This window comes from Lissotriton helveticus, chromosome 11 (genome assembly GCF_964261635.1).
Source record: "Lissotriton helveticus chromosome 11, aLisHel1.1, whole genome shotgun sequence".
In the NCBI taxonomy this organism is placed as follows: domain Eukaryota; kingdom Metazoa; phylum Chordata; class Amphibia; order Caudata; family Salamandridae; genus Lissotriton; species Lissotriton helveticus.
The window spans coordinates 802,037,983-802,055,996 of NC_136072.1; the positions used below are offsets into that span (position 1 = coordinate 802,037,983).

The 18,014-nt window shown below is 46.1% G+C and overlaps 1 protein-coding gene across 3 annotated transcripts in view; it reads left to right on the plus strand.

Annotated features, from left to right (window-relative positions):
- Positions 1 to 18,014, plus strand: part of LOC144791966 (cytosolic purine 5'-nucleotidase-like) — a 409,269-nt gene that overhangs the window by 309,112 nt on the left and 82,143 nt on the right. For all 3 annotated transcript variants that reach the window (XM_078666825.1, XM_078666826.1, XM_078666824.1), the window contains exons 5-8: positions 1,145 to 1,236; positions 5,897 to 5,954; positions 15,130 to 15,223; positions 16,422 to 16,475. In XM_078666825.1, coding sequence (XP_078522951.1) covers positions 1,145 to 1,236; positions 5,897 to 5,954; positions 15,130 to 15,223; positions 16,422 to 16,475 — 298 coding nt within the window. The remainder of the gene's footprint in view (positions 1 to 1,144; positions 1,237 to 5,896; positions 5,955 to 15,129; positions 15,224 to 16,421; positions 16,476 to 18,014) is intronic.

Consider the following 18,014-nt stretch of genomic DNA (forward strand, 5'->3'; position numbering starts at 1 on the left):
ACTTCACGTAGCTACCCATAGCGCTACTACGCGAACTAGGCCTAGGGTTAGAGTAGTTAGAGTAGTAGCATTTTTACTTTTATATACCTGTAAAACTTTAATACTTATTTCATATTTTTGTAAACATTAGTGGCTTGCCAGGCCAGACTTTGCCATCGCTTTTTAATCTTCACACCAGGTGAACATTTAGAGGGTTGACACCAAACCAGCATAACTATATAAATGGTAATACTAGATAGTGTGTGGCTCACGAGAAGCCTTAGCTGGATAATTAAACAGTAAGAGGGCCTCCACCTGCCCATCCACCCGCAACATTTGGATACGTTCGTACTGACCCATAATACATCACATAACCCACTTCATTTATATTTTAAAAACTCATCATGTATGGGGTTGGAAAGGCAGCAATTATTTGTAATAGATGATGCACTGCAGCTAGGGCACCCATCTTAAAATGGGCTGCCGAGACAGCTGTGATGCTACGCTATATTACTAGCGGCACAATGAACTCCCGGGTTATAGGCTTTGCCTGGGAAAGGAGACATTATAGTAAATGTTGACAAATTAGGAAACGTTTAATTTAGGGAAACTATACACAATTTGTCCTCCAAAGGCCCTATGTGCATCTACCAGGCCTTACAAAGGGTCATTTAATTTAAATTAGACAATTTTTCTTCCACTTTTAAAGTTTTAATTTAGTTTGATTAACATTCATGGGAAAGACAAGTCCTTGAAGCACTTTACATGTTAGGGTTTGAAGTAGTTTTGGACCTTTTCTGTATCATCAGGCTCCTTCCGGAAGCCTCAGCATGTACAGTGAAGATCAGTAGAGGGAGACTGTAAGATAATATGAGATGTGAATATCAGATCTCTAGTTGAGGGAATGAGATTTCTCCTTTCCAGGTAGAAAAAAAATCTCCCACTTTTTAATTCCCCTACTAACTACCTGCAAAGGGTCACATACACTGTCTCCATGTTGATAAAGTTAATCCAATGTCATCAAGATCAATGGCTCCAACATCACCTAAATTTAAACCATTTCTAACTTCCATAAATTAAGTTCCTGTCAGTTGGTCCTGTCAGACTTCTGGAGGAAAGACTTTGCACCCTATTTTACAGGGCCTATTTCACTCTTTCATTTCAGATCAGAAATCTGGGAAAGCTACCCAAACAAGTTCATCCAGAGAGACGACACCAAGCGGTTCCACATTCTCAATACCCTCTTCAACATGTCAGGTAAGGTGGGGGCTTCTGGGGTCCACAAGTTGCATTTGACAAAGGACACAGGAGAATCTACACTGACTCTCTAGGTAGGCTGTGAGTCTTTGGCAAAGTGGTTTGTTGACCTCCCTATGTCCTTTTATTTATTTATTTATTTATGGGTTTCTATAGCGCTGGAATCGACTCCAACCGGAGTATCTCTGCGCTGTGATACCAGATAGAGTCCAACACTATGCAGATGAGAGAATGGGTCTAGATTTTATCGGTGAATAGCAGAGTTTTGAGTTGCTTCCTAAACTTTAAATGATCTGTGCAGAGCCTAAGGGTCAGGGGCAGTTTGTTCCACAGTGTGGGCCCCGCAACAGATAGGGCTTTCCCTCCATGTCTAGTTTTTTTTACACGAGGTACAGTCAGCAGAAAATTCTCACTAGATCTCAACGATCTGGAGGGAGTATAGAAGGTAAATTTCTGCTCCAGATATGTAGGGCCATTTCCATTCAGGCATTTATGAATGATACAACATATCTTGAACTTGGCTCTTTGTCTAATGCTCAACCAGTGTAGTTTCTGCAGCAGAGGTTTTGATGCTGTTCTGGGGGGAGCATTTAGAACAAGGCGGGCTGCCGTGTTCTGGACCACCTGAAGCCTGTCTAGAACTCCTTCATTGGCAGAAAGGAGTAGCCCGTTACAATAGTCAATACGACTCAATATAAGGGCTTGCACCAATGTTCTTCTGGAGGAGTCCGGTAGCAGTGGAAAAATTCTACGCATCATGCTTATGATGTGAAAGCATGCGCCAGCTACCATATTGCTGTGCTGTTTGAGCGAAAGGTCCTGATCAAGGCGTATCCCCAGATTTTTGACAATCTGTTTAGGCTCTGGAACGACACCGAGATCAGAGGGCCACCAGTCAGGGGTCCACAGTAATTTGGCGTCTCCAAACAGCATTACTTCCGTCTTGCTGACATTGCACTGTAGGAAGTTGGTGGACATCCACAGTGCGACGGCTTTCATGCCAGCGGAGAAGGAGTTTCTTGTTTCTGTGGTGAGGTTACGAAATGGGAAGAGGAGCTGCGTGTCATCCGCATATGACACAGGGATGAAACCATATTTGCGCATCACTCTTGCCAGGGGTGCCACGTAGATGTTAAAAAGTGTTGGGCTCAAGTTAAGTTCAATATCCCCTCATTCCTGCTTTAGCTATAACACACAGGGCTAGCGGTCTGCTGCAGGCTCCTGTGGGTGCCACACACTGTTCGCATACCCATGTCTACCCCTCCTGCTATGCATACCTTACAGAGAGCTCCTGTTATCCTGGAGCTCCCACACTGCTACTATGAAAGTCACCTACGTCTCTATTTTGTGACTTAAGATTTCTGCTATGATTGTCTCACACAGACTTCTAATACCTCTAATGCATTACTGCTGTGACTGTTCATATCTCTCTTCTGAGGCCTATCACTCCCACAATGGCTCTAAATCCTTGCTATCTATGTAACATACACATATCAATTTATTTACCTAATGCAAACACCTTTTAGAAAAACTGTATAAAGCATAAAATATATTTTGAAAGTTTTGTGACACAATGTCTTGTCCCGGATTCCAAGCATTATTACATGATTACATGTCGCTCCCTCGTTCCTGTGGTGCTGGATTATTCCTACGGATATCACACGCATTCCTGTTTTGTGGCTGATGATTCCTGATACGGTTGTCCTTCACGGTCCTCTCGGGAACTTCTTCCTTACAGGCCTCTCCTATTCTGGGGTTTGGACTACTGCTGTAGATGCTCTGAAGAGACCTGTATTCCATGGCCATATCACCAGATTCCATGGTACAGATGTCTCACACAGAGCGTTCACTGTTCCATGGCTTAAATTTAAGAACACAATATCTTTTAATAAACTGTCTAAAGGAATATTTGAAGTGGTGAATTGCTCACCCTAAACATATGCAGGCGGGTTTGAGGTCTTGCAAGGTGGCATCTTTCTTTTTACTGATAACAGGATATCAACAAAATGGCTATTAGTTATGATTTTTTTCATTAATACTCTTTAATTATCTAAATGGATGCAAATGCCTGAAGTAATCTTAACAGCTGTTTTTGCTAAGAATGCACTCAATTCCATCATTTTAAGTTCAGTTCGTCTCTTCCATAACACAGGGGACTGACTTTATGCAAATTAACTCCAGTCTGTCCCAAAGGAAGAATCTAAACTGCTAGACTGCATCCTGTCCAAATGGGACCAAAAGCAAACTCAAATATTTCAGCCCTGTTGGATGTGAACAGAGTGGTTGGTGCAGCCTGATTATCAATTGCGCAGTAAATTCACGACCCATTTCTGGCAATTCCTACATCACTTAGGACAACTAAAACAGAACAAACTGATGATGGAAAAATGGTTAATCTGCAGTAGCACAGAATGCAAAAACGATGGGCTGGAATGTGCGTAGAGTAATTACCAGTGGATGAGGTAAAGTCAGACACTCCATCCATCATCCCATTTGAATCTCACGAATCATCTCACCACAGCACAATTCTGAGGTCTACACTAGATCAATCAATCAATCAGGTTTATTATAAAGCACGACTACTCACCTGTGAGGGTCTCAAGGTGCTGAGTGGGGGGCTCGGGGAGCTGTCCCCTGGTCACACTGCTGGGAGGGAAAAACAGGCAGAGGACCCAGCAAACTACCCCTCACCAGACACACTGCTTTGTAGGATGCAAGTTCAGCACCTGGGTCCTGCAGTGTAGGGCTTCGGTCTGCTTTGCACCACTGGGCCGTTCAGGAACAGTCGCACTCTGGAGAGCACAGCACTGAATGGAAGCAGGCCAGTTTCCTCTAACTTTAATATCTGGCCTAGTAACAGCTAGAGGTTGCACTGCAGTACCAATATCAACAATTAATGGATGCCCATGCAGCACCCAGCCTTTCTCTCCGAAAGTTTCGACTCCCCGTGGGACACCTAGGCTAAAGGCATGTTTGTTTGCACCGTACACGTTGATAGGCTGCCCATGCCAGAACCTCTGGTTCTCCCAAGCCCGCATTTCATTGATTGGCTGGTAACTGAACAAAGCGTAGACTGCTCTAGCTCTTTTACTTTTCTTCTGGTTTACACTTCTGCCCAGATATGGGGTTATAGTCCTATAGATGGACAGCAAAAAAATCCACCTACCAAAGTAGAGATCAAAATCCCTATGGTCAAAATATCGAGCTTCTCTGCATGAAAAGTAAACGAGCAAAATATTGCTTCAAAAATACTTAAGACCTAAATATCCGGGAAACAGCGTTTACATCGCATGCTTTACACCGCATGCCATTACAACGCAGTCGTTACAATGACCGCGTTGTTACATCGCGAACCATTACATCGCAAGTCGTTACAACGACTTGCTGTAAGAGACGCGCTGGTGTTGGATTTACAGTCCAACACCTTCCCTGCTTTGCAAAAACTGGAGTAGGAATAGTAAATTATACTATTCCTAAGTCCAGCTCGCCCCCCTACAGTAAGTCATTGTAACGACTTGCGATGTAATGGTTTGCAATGTAACAACGCGGTCGTTGTAACGACCAAGTTGTAATGGCATGTGACGTAAAGCATGCGTAGTAATGACATACTTTTGAATATCGACAGGCTGGTTTATTACCACTTTGACCCAGATTTAGACATGTAGGAATAGGGATCTCCGACTTCCTCCCAGGTTTCAAATACTATGGTGCAAACATATCTGTAATGTGTATCTCTAAGGTGCTAGACAAATCGATGCACACATCTCTGTCTCTCGAGTGTCAGACAGGTTGAGGCACACAACTCTCTCTCCTTTTGTGTCAGACAGGATGATGCACACAGCTCTTAGTTCCAGGTGTCGGACAGGATGACACCCACCACACATACACATACACACACACACACATACACACACACACACACGCATACACGCGCACACACATACACACACACACACCCTCCTATCTCCCTCTTTCTCTCAGGTGTCTGACATGATGACTAACGAAGCCCCCCTCTCTCTATCTCAAGTATAGGGCAGGATGACACACACCCCACATACACATACACACACACGCATACACACACAAAAGCATACACACACACATGCACACACACTCTCCTCTCCCTCTTTCTTTCAGATGTCTGATATGAAGACTAACACAGCCCTCCTTCGCTCTGGTGCCTTGGCAGGATGACACATACACCCATACACACACACACACACATACACACTCCTCTCGCCCTCTTTCTTTCAGGGTTCTGACATGATGACTAACACTGCCCTCCCCCCCACCCCCCTCTCTCTCTCTCAAGTGTCGGGCAGGATGACGGCACAGCTCTGCCTCTCTCTCAGATGTTAGGCAGGATGACACTCATATACCCACGCACACATACACAAACACACAGTTCTCCCTCTTTCTCTCAGGCACACACACAACGTCTCATCTCAGTGATCAGGCAAGATAACAAACACCGCTCCTCGTATTTTGAGTGTCAGAATGGAAGACACAAACAGATTTCACTCTCTCAGGTCCAGGCAAGACGGTACAGGCATCTTTTAATTATGTAATCAAAATATTACGGTCAAGTATATTTCTTTGTATTGGAAAGTGATTGGATATTTCTTTAATCAGCATTTTCTTTCTCGTTTTGTCTTTCTAGAAACCTATCTTTATGCCTGCTTGGTAGATTTCTTCTCAAATTGCTCCAGATATGTAAAGTAAGACATCATTATTAATAACCAAATGCATTGAAGACTGTGAGAAGTGAATATCCTTACTTGATCGGAATACCAGGACCCCACACCAGTTAATAAGAAGAATACTCCTTGAAGGGTCTCACAGAACTACGGTTGAGTGCCCCATCTCTGACACTGAGTAGCCCAGTTGAACAGTGCACAGTGTACAGTTTCCCAGCCCAGCCCCATTAAACCTTAAATCCTGTGTCCCTGAACAGCAGGGAACACCTTCGCAAACCATGCTCTTTGCCCTCAGAATGGATTCAAAGCTTGGGGCAGAGAATTCGGGGCCTGTGTCCATGTTTTTACACCCTGTAGACATTTGAGCGGAAACCGGTTTTCTGGCTCAATATTTTCCTTGACTGTAAGTTGGGATGAAGTCAGCTGAATTGCTGAGCAAATCTGGCCTATCCTTCTTGAATTCCGTAAGAAGCTGGTGGCCCGGCTGTTCGAGTAAGGCCCCGAGGACTTCCCACACACACCAGCAAAGCGCCAAAATCCTCTGGTGGGTGATAAGGTGGTGTAGAAATCCACACAATATAACACATCCTACCATATAGTGTTTCTTGTCCTATGTTTTTTTTCTTGATAATCCTGAAAACCCATTGGAGGTGCCACACATAGTTTTTGACTTTGTCATCATCAGATGACACAAACATGCAAAGTGTTCCCCTTTCGGAGTGAAGTTGGCTACTAGCCTCTCAGTTATGCTGTGCAGTGAGTGGCAATGGTGGCAGAGTGATTCTAGTCCAGGAGCACTGGCCTTTTTACATGGACCCTTTTTGGGAATATGCATACTAGTTATCCCCAGTAAAGGTTTGTCAAGTGCCCGTAACTGGAGTCCCTTGAAAAAGTATGTAGAAATATGTATGAATGCTTATGGAGTGTATGGTTCATGAGTGGGCTTGTGTGGTTCATTTGGATCCAGTGTGCATGCTAAACAAGATGATGATCTCCTTTTCGTAAGCTGGCTACGTCCATCTAAAAATTACCAGTTTGCACATATGTCCTTCCTGTCCCTTTCCCCAAAGCCTGAAGCACCTGGTGAATGGGGACAGTAACCTGCTAATTTCTTTCCTCTGTTGTAGGCTTCCCTTTGCCCTGGGTGAAATGTACTAATCCCTCAGTTTTATGAGCACAATACTCATCACATCTATGGTTACTCAGAATTAGACCTAGGCCACTTGAAGTTTGTAAGTACTAAACTTGATCAATACCAGTAGTTCATTCATCAACATCTGGACAACAAAGAAGCCTGCACACAACAGCAGGCCAGTAACAGAATCCCAGCTGGGTTCATAATCTTCATCCAAAGAGGGCTTAATTCTGAGACACCAGCCAGATGAATTACTCATGTGACCTGTAGACAGAGTAGCTTGTACAAGGAGCTGGACTGTGCCTGCTAAAGGGAACTGACTGGATCCATTCAACACCTGCACCAGACCCAACTGATGAGAAGATGCGCATGGAGGGCATCTGCAACAGACTTAGGTCTGAACTCAGTGCATGGCTCAACAGGTGGAAAAAGCCCCCAGCGTGTCATCTGGGACATGGAGCTGATCGAGGCCTGCCAACTGTAAGAGTGGTGACTCTGGAGTGATTAAATTCCTGTTTTCTCAGCCTCAAATGGACAAGGTGTCCGTCACCCTTCACAACCCATGCGGGGAATCTGGCTCTTGTAGGAGTTTGTTCCAGACCTACTGGAATTATCGTGCCAGCCCTTATGGTTTTGTAGATATTGAAAATACTCTCTCTCTTCTTCTTCTTCGTCTTTCTCTTTCTTTCTCTCTCTCTCTTTCTTTCTCTCCTCTCTCTTCCCTGTACAACGTTATCGGCTCTCACCTTGTCCAGACATGCAACTGTTAACTGGGCAAGATCTGTGCCACAATCATCACGAATTTATTCTGAATGACTCTGGTTTGCAAAATAAATCTCAAACCCACGTTCTAAAGTTAGTGCAGCATAGCCAAAAGTGCTACAATGCCTATTTAATTGCAGGCTATCCACTATATAAACTACAATAGCTCAACATGCCATAACATAAATACCACCAATTAAGTTACATAAAATTCCACTAAGGTGTGTCGTCCACTGAGGGAGTTTCCTATCTAATGTCTTTCCTCTTACACACTTAAGCCACTTCACATGAAATGTTTTCAGCATAATATCTTCCATATTACACTGTATGATCCTGCCCAGAGGGGAAGTCTCCTGCCCAATATCTTCTTCTTCTGTTTCTTTCCTCTTAAGCTCTTATCCTGTCTCAAACTTGTTTTTTTTTTTAAATATCCTTCCTCTTACTCTCTCTCATCCTTTCCCAGGGTAGTTTCTTTTAAAATATCTTTCCTCTACACTCATCCTTTTCCCAACTGGGTTCCTTCACAATACCTTCAGTCTTACACTCTCTCATCCAGACTACAGTTGGTTTTGTTTAAAAAGAAATTGATATCAAAGTACGGCCTGGGGGCTGCATGCAACCTCCTGATCTTTACATGCGGCCCCCTGGTCAACAGCAGCACTGGGCTACTGCTTACTTGACTCAGCACTAACATTAAAAAGATGTTAAATAAACAAGTTAGCGTTTATTTATAGGTTAATTGAAGTTAGAAATAAGAAATAGCTAGTGTGTCCTGCACTGCTTACCTTTAGGAACACCTTCATTTTAAAAGACGCCTTGCAGCAAATGAGAAAAAATATGAATACGTCTCTTCAAAATTCAAAAGATGTATTTCATTAAAAGGCAGAACCCTTCACCTTAGTGCATCAGATATCAGTGCTCTAGGAAGAACGTAGAAACAATCATTCTTCCCCCAACCCTAACCACAATGCAAATAGAGTACTAAGAGGCCCGTCATTAGTTATATGCACTTTTTGGGTGACCTTGGTACCTATTATATAGTTTATTATATCAAACACAGGAGAAGGTCTTGTATAGTGCACATTCTTAAGTTGTGCATTTCGAGGTATTCGTATATGTGATAATAAAGAGAAAAGGAGGGAAAGGGAAATAAAAGAATTGCCTCGGACAGTGGTTCTTAACCTGTGGTCCGGGGACCCCTAGGGGTCAGCGACACCTTCACAGGGGGTCTGTGACTGCTTGGGAAAAACATTTATGAACAAAAATAATAAAGTGTATATAAATAAAAAAGTAACATGTAAAGCTGAACATTTAAAATGATCTGTAAATGTGAAGGAAATTGAAATTGAAGGCAAAAAATTAACTTGGTATGCTCAGATTGATTCATGAGAGCATTGCAAGGGTGTCAAACAGAATATAATATGGATGAAGGTTGGTCTCAGTTGAATTTAGAAAAGCTCCAACCTTTCTGTAATGTATCAGCGTTGTAAATAAAGGCACTGTGCTGATAGGTGAGTAAAGAACTTTATTCCAACTGTACAGGTGCAGAGGAGCGCCGGCCGGCGCTTCCGATCGCTCTCAGCTCTTCGCGCGCTCTCCTAAGCTGCGCGCGCAACATCTCTCATGGCCGTCGCGCGTCACGCCTACGTGACGTGCAACAACTAGAATGCGTATGCTACATATCTCCCCCTTTTTATTAAACAAGAAGAGTCACTTACAGTTCATTGTCCAATTCAAAATCTCGGTATCTGGAAGGTCTTACCACCTGCCTTCCACTCCTTGTGACCCTGACTGGGTTCTCCATTAACTCTTGACTCTGAGTCTCAGGGTTTACTGTCCCTTCGTTCTCTCCACTTCCTCCATGCGTGCTTCTCTCCAGCCTGTCCCATTCCAATCCTTGACTTCCATTTTCTCCTTCTTCTCCACTTTCCGTTCCCGCTCTATCTCCAACTTGCTGTTCCACAGCTGCCTGATTCTCCTCCACTTCGGGGCCTTCCTTGTCTTCCCAGTCAGCGCTCTGTTGCTCCCAGCCCAAAACTTTATTGCACCTGGCCATGCGGTCTTGGGACCACACGTTCCCGTCGCTTAGTAAGGCAGCCCGGTCGTACACTTCCACCACTTGCAACGGCTTGCTGTACTTGCTGTCTCCCTTCTTCTGCAGGGTGGCCAATCTTACTCTTACCCACTCTCCTTGCTCCAGACCAGTGCCTTTGACATTCCTTCGTTTGTTGTAGTGATTGCTGTAAATTGTCTGTGCTTTCTCCAGGTTGGCCCGCACCACTGCGGGGGACCATTCACTGGTGATGAGCTTTTCCTTCCAAATTCTGTTGTCGTGGGTAAAGGGTTCACGTCCTCTCAGTATTTGAAATGGACTATACCCCGTTCCAGTAGGAGTTATTCTGTAGGCCCATACCATGTTCTCTAGCGCCTTCTCCCAGTTCTGTTCACTTGAAATGGCCACTTGAAATGGCCGCTTGTATGGCTCCCATCACCACCCTGTTAAATCTTTCCACTAGACCGTTCCCGGCCGGATGATAGATTGAGGTGTGTTTGACAGTGACACCATTTCTGTGCATGAACTTGTTCCACTTTTCCGACGTGAACTGGGGCCCATTGTCACTCAAGATCGATTTAGGTATTCCTTCCCTCGTGAAAGTCTCCGACAGAAACTTGAGAATGTTCTCCGTGTCCATGGCTTCATCTACTTTCAATTCTGGCCACTTAGAATATCGGTCCATAAGCACACACACGTATTTCTGTGTGCCTTGGTCGTCTAGGACCGGTCCCAAAATGTCTATGGATAGTTCCTCCCACGGATTTGAAGGGGGGTCAAACTTTCCTATCGCTGGCCTCAATGGTTTTAGTGTCTTGTCCGCCCGTTGACATTGGGGACACTCTCTGACATGCCTTTCAGCCCTTACGTCCATGCCTGGCCACCAGTAATTTTGTTTGGCGCGGGCCTTGAGTTTCCCTATGCCTAGGTGTCCCTCATGTAGCAAGTCCATTAGTTTTGAGGTGAGGGTCCTTGGGGGAATCACCTTGTCCCCTCTGTATGTGAAGATCCCTTTGTCTCCTATCGACAGTTCTTCCCGCACTTCGAAGTACGGCTTGAGATTTGCTCTCATGTTCCTTTTATCCGGCCATCCATGTACGATGTACCCCTTCACTTCCTTTATGTCAGGGTCTTCTTCATATGACTCTGTCCATTCTTGTAAACTGATCAGTTTCTCTTGGTCCTCTATTAGAGCTACCAAATCCCCACTGCCGGCAGGGTCTTCCTCTCCTGGCTCCATGGCGGCTGCCCGGCTCAGATAGTCCGCTACTCGGTTCCGGCTCCCAGGAATGTACTCGACATCATACCTGAACTCAAGCAACTTTAGAGACATCTTGGATATCCGAGGGGTGGCACTGGCATGTCCACTCGACGTCAGCACCTTCACCAACGGTTTGTGGTCTGTTCGGAGTAGGAAGCGTGTTCCCCACAGAAATTGCCGGAATCTCATCATGGCCCATACGACCGCCAGCATTTCTTTCTCTATCACGCTGTATTTGCCCTCTGTATCTGTTAGTGCTCTGGATGCAAAGCTGATGGTCTCCATCTCCCCTCTGCCTCTGTCTTGCATGAGTACAGCACCCAGGCCTTTGTCACTGGCATCTGTCGTCAGTATAGTGGTGCCTTGTGGGTCGTACCCCTTGAGGGGAACGGCTCCGGTAACATCCCTTTTGATCAATTCGAACTCTGCTTGGGCTTCCGGTGTCCATTGGAACACTGTGCTGTCTCTGGTCAACAGCCTCAAATGGTGGGTCTTGGAAGCGAAGTGTACCACAAACTTGCTGTAGTACTCCGCCATCCCCAGGAACGACCTGACCTCTTCCTTGTTCCTGGGTGGCGGTGCTTCAGCGATGGCTTTGACATTTTCCGATTTGGGGGTAACGCCCTGTCGTCCGATCTCATGACCTAGGTACGTCACCGACTGCAGTCCCAACCGACACTTCGACCACTCCGCCGTGAGACCTTTGTTCTCTAATGTTTTCAACACCTTTCCCAGCTTCTGGTCATGATCTTGCTGGTCTCGGCCCATCACTAAGATGTCATCCTGGAAATACTGGACATCCTTGCAGTCTCTGAACAGTTGGTGCATCATTTTCTGGAAAACAGCGGCTGCTGAGGCCAGACCAAAAGGCATCCGGCAAAATTGGTAACACCCAAACGGGGTGATGAAGGAGGTGAGCCGTTTGCTGTCCGGGTGCAGTGCAATTTGGTGATAGGCCGAGGTCAAATCGATAGTGGAGTACCACTGCACCCCCCTGGTCTTGGTCAACATTTCCTCGATTCTGGGGAGGGGAAATTTCTCCACAACGATATTCTTATTCAGTTCTCGCAGGTCCACGCAGAGCCGGACCTTCCCATTTGGCTTCATTACGACCACCAGGGGCGCCAACCATTCTGCACATGTTATCGGCTCGATTATTCCTTTCTTTTCCAGCTCTTGGAGTTCAGTTTGGACTGCGTCTCTCACCGCAATCGGTACATTCCTCACCTTGTGGGCTACCGGAATGGCCCCTTCCTTGAGCACAATCCTGTGTTGGAAGTTTTCCATCCGCCCCACTGTGCCACCAAATACCTTCGGGAAGTTCTCCTTCCATTTGTTCATGTCCGGCCATTCTTCTCGCTCCGTAAGTAAAATCTGCTCTTTCCCTCCTGGATCCAGTTTAATTCCTAGGTCCCCCTGGTCTAGCCAACCCAGGACCGAGGGTCCCTTTTCTGCAATGTACAGCTTGCACCATGCTGACCGGCCCCTGAATTCGAACAGTAGGCGGCGGAACCCCAACATTGGAATGCGGTCCCCATTGTAAGTGACCGGTCTGATGTCTAGCTTTTCCAATTCCGGTTCCAACTTGGGTCTGAATGTTTCTTCCCATACCGCCTGTTGGATGATGGTGAAGGGGGATCCTGTGTCCGCCACCACGGTGATGGTGATTCCTCCCATTGACATGTCCAGAATGGGTTTTGTGGATTTCCTCCCTTCTATGCTCATCACTTGGTCGTATATGCACAGGACCGTGATCACCTCTTCTTCTGCCACATCTTCCAGATCTTCTTCACCTTGCTCAACGCATTTCACGGTTTCCTTCGATTGCTTCTTCCTACACACCTTTTCATAGTGGCCCAGGATACCACAGTGTAGGCACTTGGCTCTGAACGCAGGGCATCTTCTGTCCCGGGCCTCGTGGGACCAACTGCCGCATCTGTAGCACGACTTCTTGCTGTCGCTCCCTGGTTGTTTCCCTTGCCACCTGCTCGTTCCTTTGGCTGCTGAGTCTTTTCCTCTTTGGTCCTTACGGTGGTCTCCTTCTTGTATCCTGTTCACCATTGTCGGGGTGACCACATCTTTCTTGGTTGCTGCCGCACACCTCCTAGCAAGCTCCGCTCTTTTTACGATGACCATAACTTCTTTGAGCGTGGTGTCACCGCTCGCCCATAGCTTGTCTTGGACCTGTGTACTCGTAGTATGCATCACGATCTGGTCCTTTATGAATTCATCCTCCCACAGTGCGTATTTACACGGGGCTGCTAGTTTCCTTAAGGCCCCTACATATTCTTCTATGGTTTCTCCAGCTCGTTGTTTCCTTTGCTGGAAGTTGAACCTGTCCACAGACACACATATGGTGGGGCGGTACCTCTCATCCAGGTCTTCTACTGCATGGGCATATACATCCGTATCGGTGTCCTCTCTCTTCTTGGGCACCAGACTCTTGTAAATCCTGAGACCCTCTGGTCCCAGGTTCAGCAGCAAGATTCGTTTCTTCCTTTGGGGGGTGAATTTCTCTTCATTTTCGTCCTCCAGGACCCCAATGAAATTGTCAATATATTCCTTCCAATCCTCCCACTTCATCAGGGGTTCACCAGGTTTCGGTAGGAATTGCACCGGTGCAATTGCATAGCCTGCCGGTGTGCTCATCTTCACCTCCCTGCTCTCTGTCGCCTTGACGGCCTTGCTGGTGGGGCTCCCTGGGGTGCTGTCTTTTACTTCTGTATCGGCGTCCTCCTGGGGACTCCTAGTGCCGGTCCCCCCTTCTTCCCCTTTAGCAGCCAGCGCTGTTCCTACCTTCCGCGGTGTGTTTGGAAGGTATTAGCAGTGATCGGTCTTCTGTGGTTCACGATGCTGCCTCTCTGGCCACTGCGCCGCCCCTCTGGTTGCCGTGGCACTGCCACGCTCCTCTGCTTGTCCTTATTGGTGGGTGCAGCTTTGCCCCCTTGTGCTCACCACTCACCAGCCCAGTGGCGCCGCTCAGTGCCGTGTCCCCCGTGGCCTGGGGTCACCTGCTTTGCTGCAGCCCACGTGGAGGTGGTGGTTCGATTTTTTTTTTTTTTTCTATTCCTTGTGGGTTCCGGTGGGTGCCATCCCGCCCTCGTCGCCACTGTAATGTATCAGCATTGTAAATAAAGGCACTGTGCTGATAGGTGAGTAAAGAACTTTATTCCAACTGTACAGGTGCAGAGGAGCGCCGGCCGGCGCTTCCGATCGCTCTCAGCTCTTCGCGCGCTCTCCTAAGCTGCGCGCGCAACATCTCTCATGGCCGTCGCGCGTCACGCCTACGTGACGTGCAACAACTAGAATGCGTATGCTACACTTTCCATTAAAATTAAAATTTAGATTTTTGTCATATTTGTTCGTGAATTAAACTAAATATTTCCTCCTTTGTGTATTTATTTGATGAAAGCTTGTTTCAGTAATTTTGTGTATTGTTGTGTGGTTCAAATCATTGAAATTACTTAGGGTGGTGTCCTCAGATTCTAATAATGATTGACTGGGGGTCTCCGTATTTCAGGAGTGATCAAGTGGGGGTGTAAGATGTCAAATGTAAAGAACCACTGGCCTAGGATCACACAATTTGATAAAGTGTGGAAGCCGGGATTAGCCCCAGGTTTTCTGGTTTCTTATTGTGCAGTTAAGCCATAAAATATTTATATTCTTCAGTTCACTCCTCCAAACCCCACCTATCCACAACGCCCCCCCCCCCCACACACACACCCACCAGATTCATCCAACACCCTGCTGGCATCAATGCGTCCCTAGTCTCACCACAGACCAACCTTTTTGGCCCCTGGTAAAATGTTTGCGAGTCCCCATGTATAGTCCAATTCAGAGTTGGACTATATTCATATTTCTCCCCTTACACACTCGTCCTTGCCAGTGCAGTTATGTCCTTATCCTGTATGTCTAAATTAACAGATAAATGACCCGCATAAACCGTGCTTACTCAGGTCCATCCACCTCTTTGTGTTTTTTGCAGCTGCGAGACCGGATACAAGCACGGGAACCTCTTCATGTCCTTCCGCAGCATCTTCCAGGACGTGCGTGACGCCATGGACTACGTGCACGACTCGGTAAGAGGCGCGCGCGGCCTTGCTTATCTCCTGCGCGCTCGCGGCAGTGTAACCTCAGCACTGTGTGCTGGCGGCGCGAGATATCGACAGGAGCACGGAAGGGAACTCCCTGAGAGACGCTCACCCACTCCTTCACACGGCATTTTACGTCACACGCAAGGCGTGTTGCCAGTTTGTGTGTTGTTAATGATATTTAAAGTTCAAACGTGTTCGTTTCTAACGGTGACGTAGCTAGACTGCCAATGGCCCTCACAACCCTGGGCGCCGGTGTCACTGTACTCGCTACACCATTGCATAGCTTCGCCTCTCGTTTCTAGCTGCATTTACTGAATGAGCAGATCCCTCTTACAACCTTCCTTTTCCCAAAGTGTACCAAGTTTCCTGGACAAAAAAAGCGAAAAAAACACAACTTTGTAATGAGATGTAATTTCAAGGGTCCAAACGTAAAGGGGGGTAGGGGGTTTATCAAGGGTGCAACAGGTGCAGTGGTACTGGGGCTTATTAGGCGAGGCACCCAATGGACCCAAATTATAAATGTCATCCAGTACCCAAGGAAAGGGAATTCGGATCCACCTTTCCTTGTTTAATGATGGCCCCAAGCTCTACTGGTATGCCATAGCTTTAGCCTTACATATTACTCTTCTGAGAATACCCGAAAAATCCTTCACACAAGTGATTTAGGACATGTGCCAAATGCATTGCAGGAGTTAAATATCCGAGGTATTGTACTGCAGATCACTCATAGCACTACACTTATGAGCCTAGCTTGCCACGCGTGCATCAGCCACTAATTCACTATCCCCTATGACGGCTAAGAAATAGGTCACATGGCTCTATCTTGATCAATCACAGCATTCCGTTTTACTAGTGTTTATGTTGTGAGTGGCGGGTGTTCAGGGCCTGGCATCTCGCTCCTGTGACTAAGAAGAAATGGCTCTCAGGCTGCGCTTTTAGTGCCTCACCTGACACAAGAAGGCCCGTGGCACTTTGTGGGAGTAGTGGGGATCTAGTAGACCTCGTTTGAGAGGCGCAGGTTTAGGGGAGGTTGCAGTAATGTGGTCTCCAGGAAAGAGTCCTGGTGTGCCTCTTCTTGGTGAGCGCCTCATAAGTCCAAGGGCCATTCGCCCCTGAATGGGGAATGGTGACGGACCCGTGACACACACCTTAGGTTTATCATCTGCTGTACTTTCCTCAACAGGGCTGTATGAAGGAGAAGACCCTCAAAGACCTGCAGAAGTACGTGGTAAAAGATGTGAGTGGATTTATATAAGTATACTTCTGCTGTGTGTGTTAATCATGTATGTAGCCCTCAGCAGGCCCTTACCCAACAGATCTGCTCCTGAAGTGTGCCCCACTCATTCCTTCTCCCAGCCTCAGAGTCAACTCCTTGAACAGCCATCTAATTTACTAACAACATAGATCTGTTCTAGACTGTTTATTTTCTAGACCTACTTATTTCCCAGATCAATAAGGAAGCTGTGAGAAGACGGGCCCATGGTTCCCAAACCTTGCTAAGGTGTATCTTGACAGTGCTGCGGTCTGCAATTTATATTATTAACAATTCTAGAAAATACACTTATAATGGACTCGGGATCCACCCAGATGAGTATCACTCTCTCAGTATTGATATCGGCTGTTTGGTGTATCATTCTACCTCCAATTCAGTGCAATGCACAAACAAATAGTTAACATTGGAAAAATACATACATTCAGTCATACCACATGCAAATGTACACAAACTACAATGTATACAGAAAGCAATCCTTTCTTGTACCCTTTTACCACGTTAGGCAATATTAATGGTTTTGCCAGTTCTCAATTATGAGCCTTTACCGCCATCAACACATGTATCACATGAAAGCCATACCAGTTGGCTTTGCCAATGCTTGTTTATTTTGTTCCTATTGCCTAGCGTTAACATGGATGCATCGCCCAAAAAAGTAATAAATAAACAGGACGCAGCTAAGATGACCTTTGTGACCAATCTCCTTTCCTTGGTTTTCTGTGTATTAGTGCCCGCTCATATTGAGACCAACAACCATCACTATAGTAGTGAGGCTGATGTGTATTCTTCCTCAGTCGTGTTGCTACTGTGCTTCTGTATACCTGCCGTCAGCGTGGTTGTGACCAGAGGGGTAGTGAACCCCCCACGTAAGCAGCTTAAGTCGATGCAGGCCGCCAGTTGATAGGTGGGCTGGCGAACTTGAGCCAAAAAAACGTTATTTAGTCATTTGTGGACCCTTCGGTCTGCAGAATAATGTTAATAAACAATGGATTGGGAATACTATGATAGAGGGATGTGGCTGTAGGCAAAGGAAAAAGAGAATTGGAAATCGTAGAATGATGAACACAGAGAGAGAGGGAGAAACAGAAAAAGTGTGCATGAGAGAAAGATAGGAAAGATGAAAGGATGAGACAAAATAAGGGTTGAGAGTGAAGAGTGAACAGGAGTAAAAAGTAAGGGTGAAAGGAAGAGCAGTCAAAGGAAATTAAAAAAATGTGAACATTAGGATAGACCGGTGAAAGAATGAACGGATGGAAGAGTGATAGAATGGAGTGAAAGGTTCAAACAATGGATAGGTGTAAGAGAAAACGGATGTATGTTTTCCTACCCGTGTCGGGATGAATGAGTGAAAACATTGAGAGGTAAAAGGATGAATGAATAGAAGGATGGGGACTGGGCAAATGTACGTGACAAAGGATGTATGAAAGGGTGAATGGATGATGTTGGAAAGATTCTGGATGGACGGAAAGGTAAAGGGATGAGTAGATAGATGAACAGATGGATGGA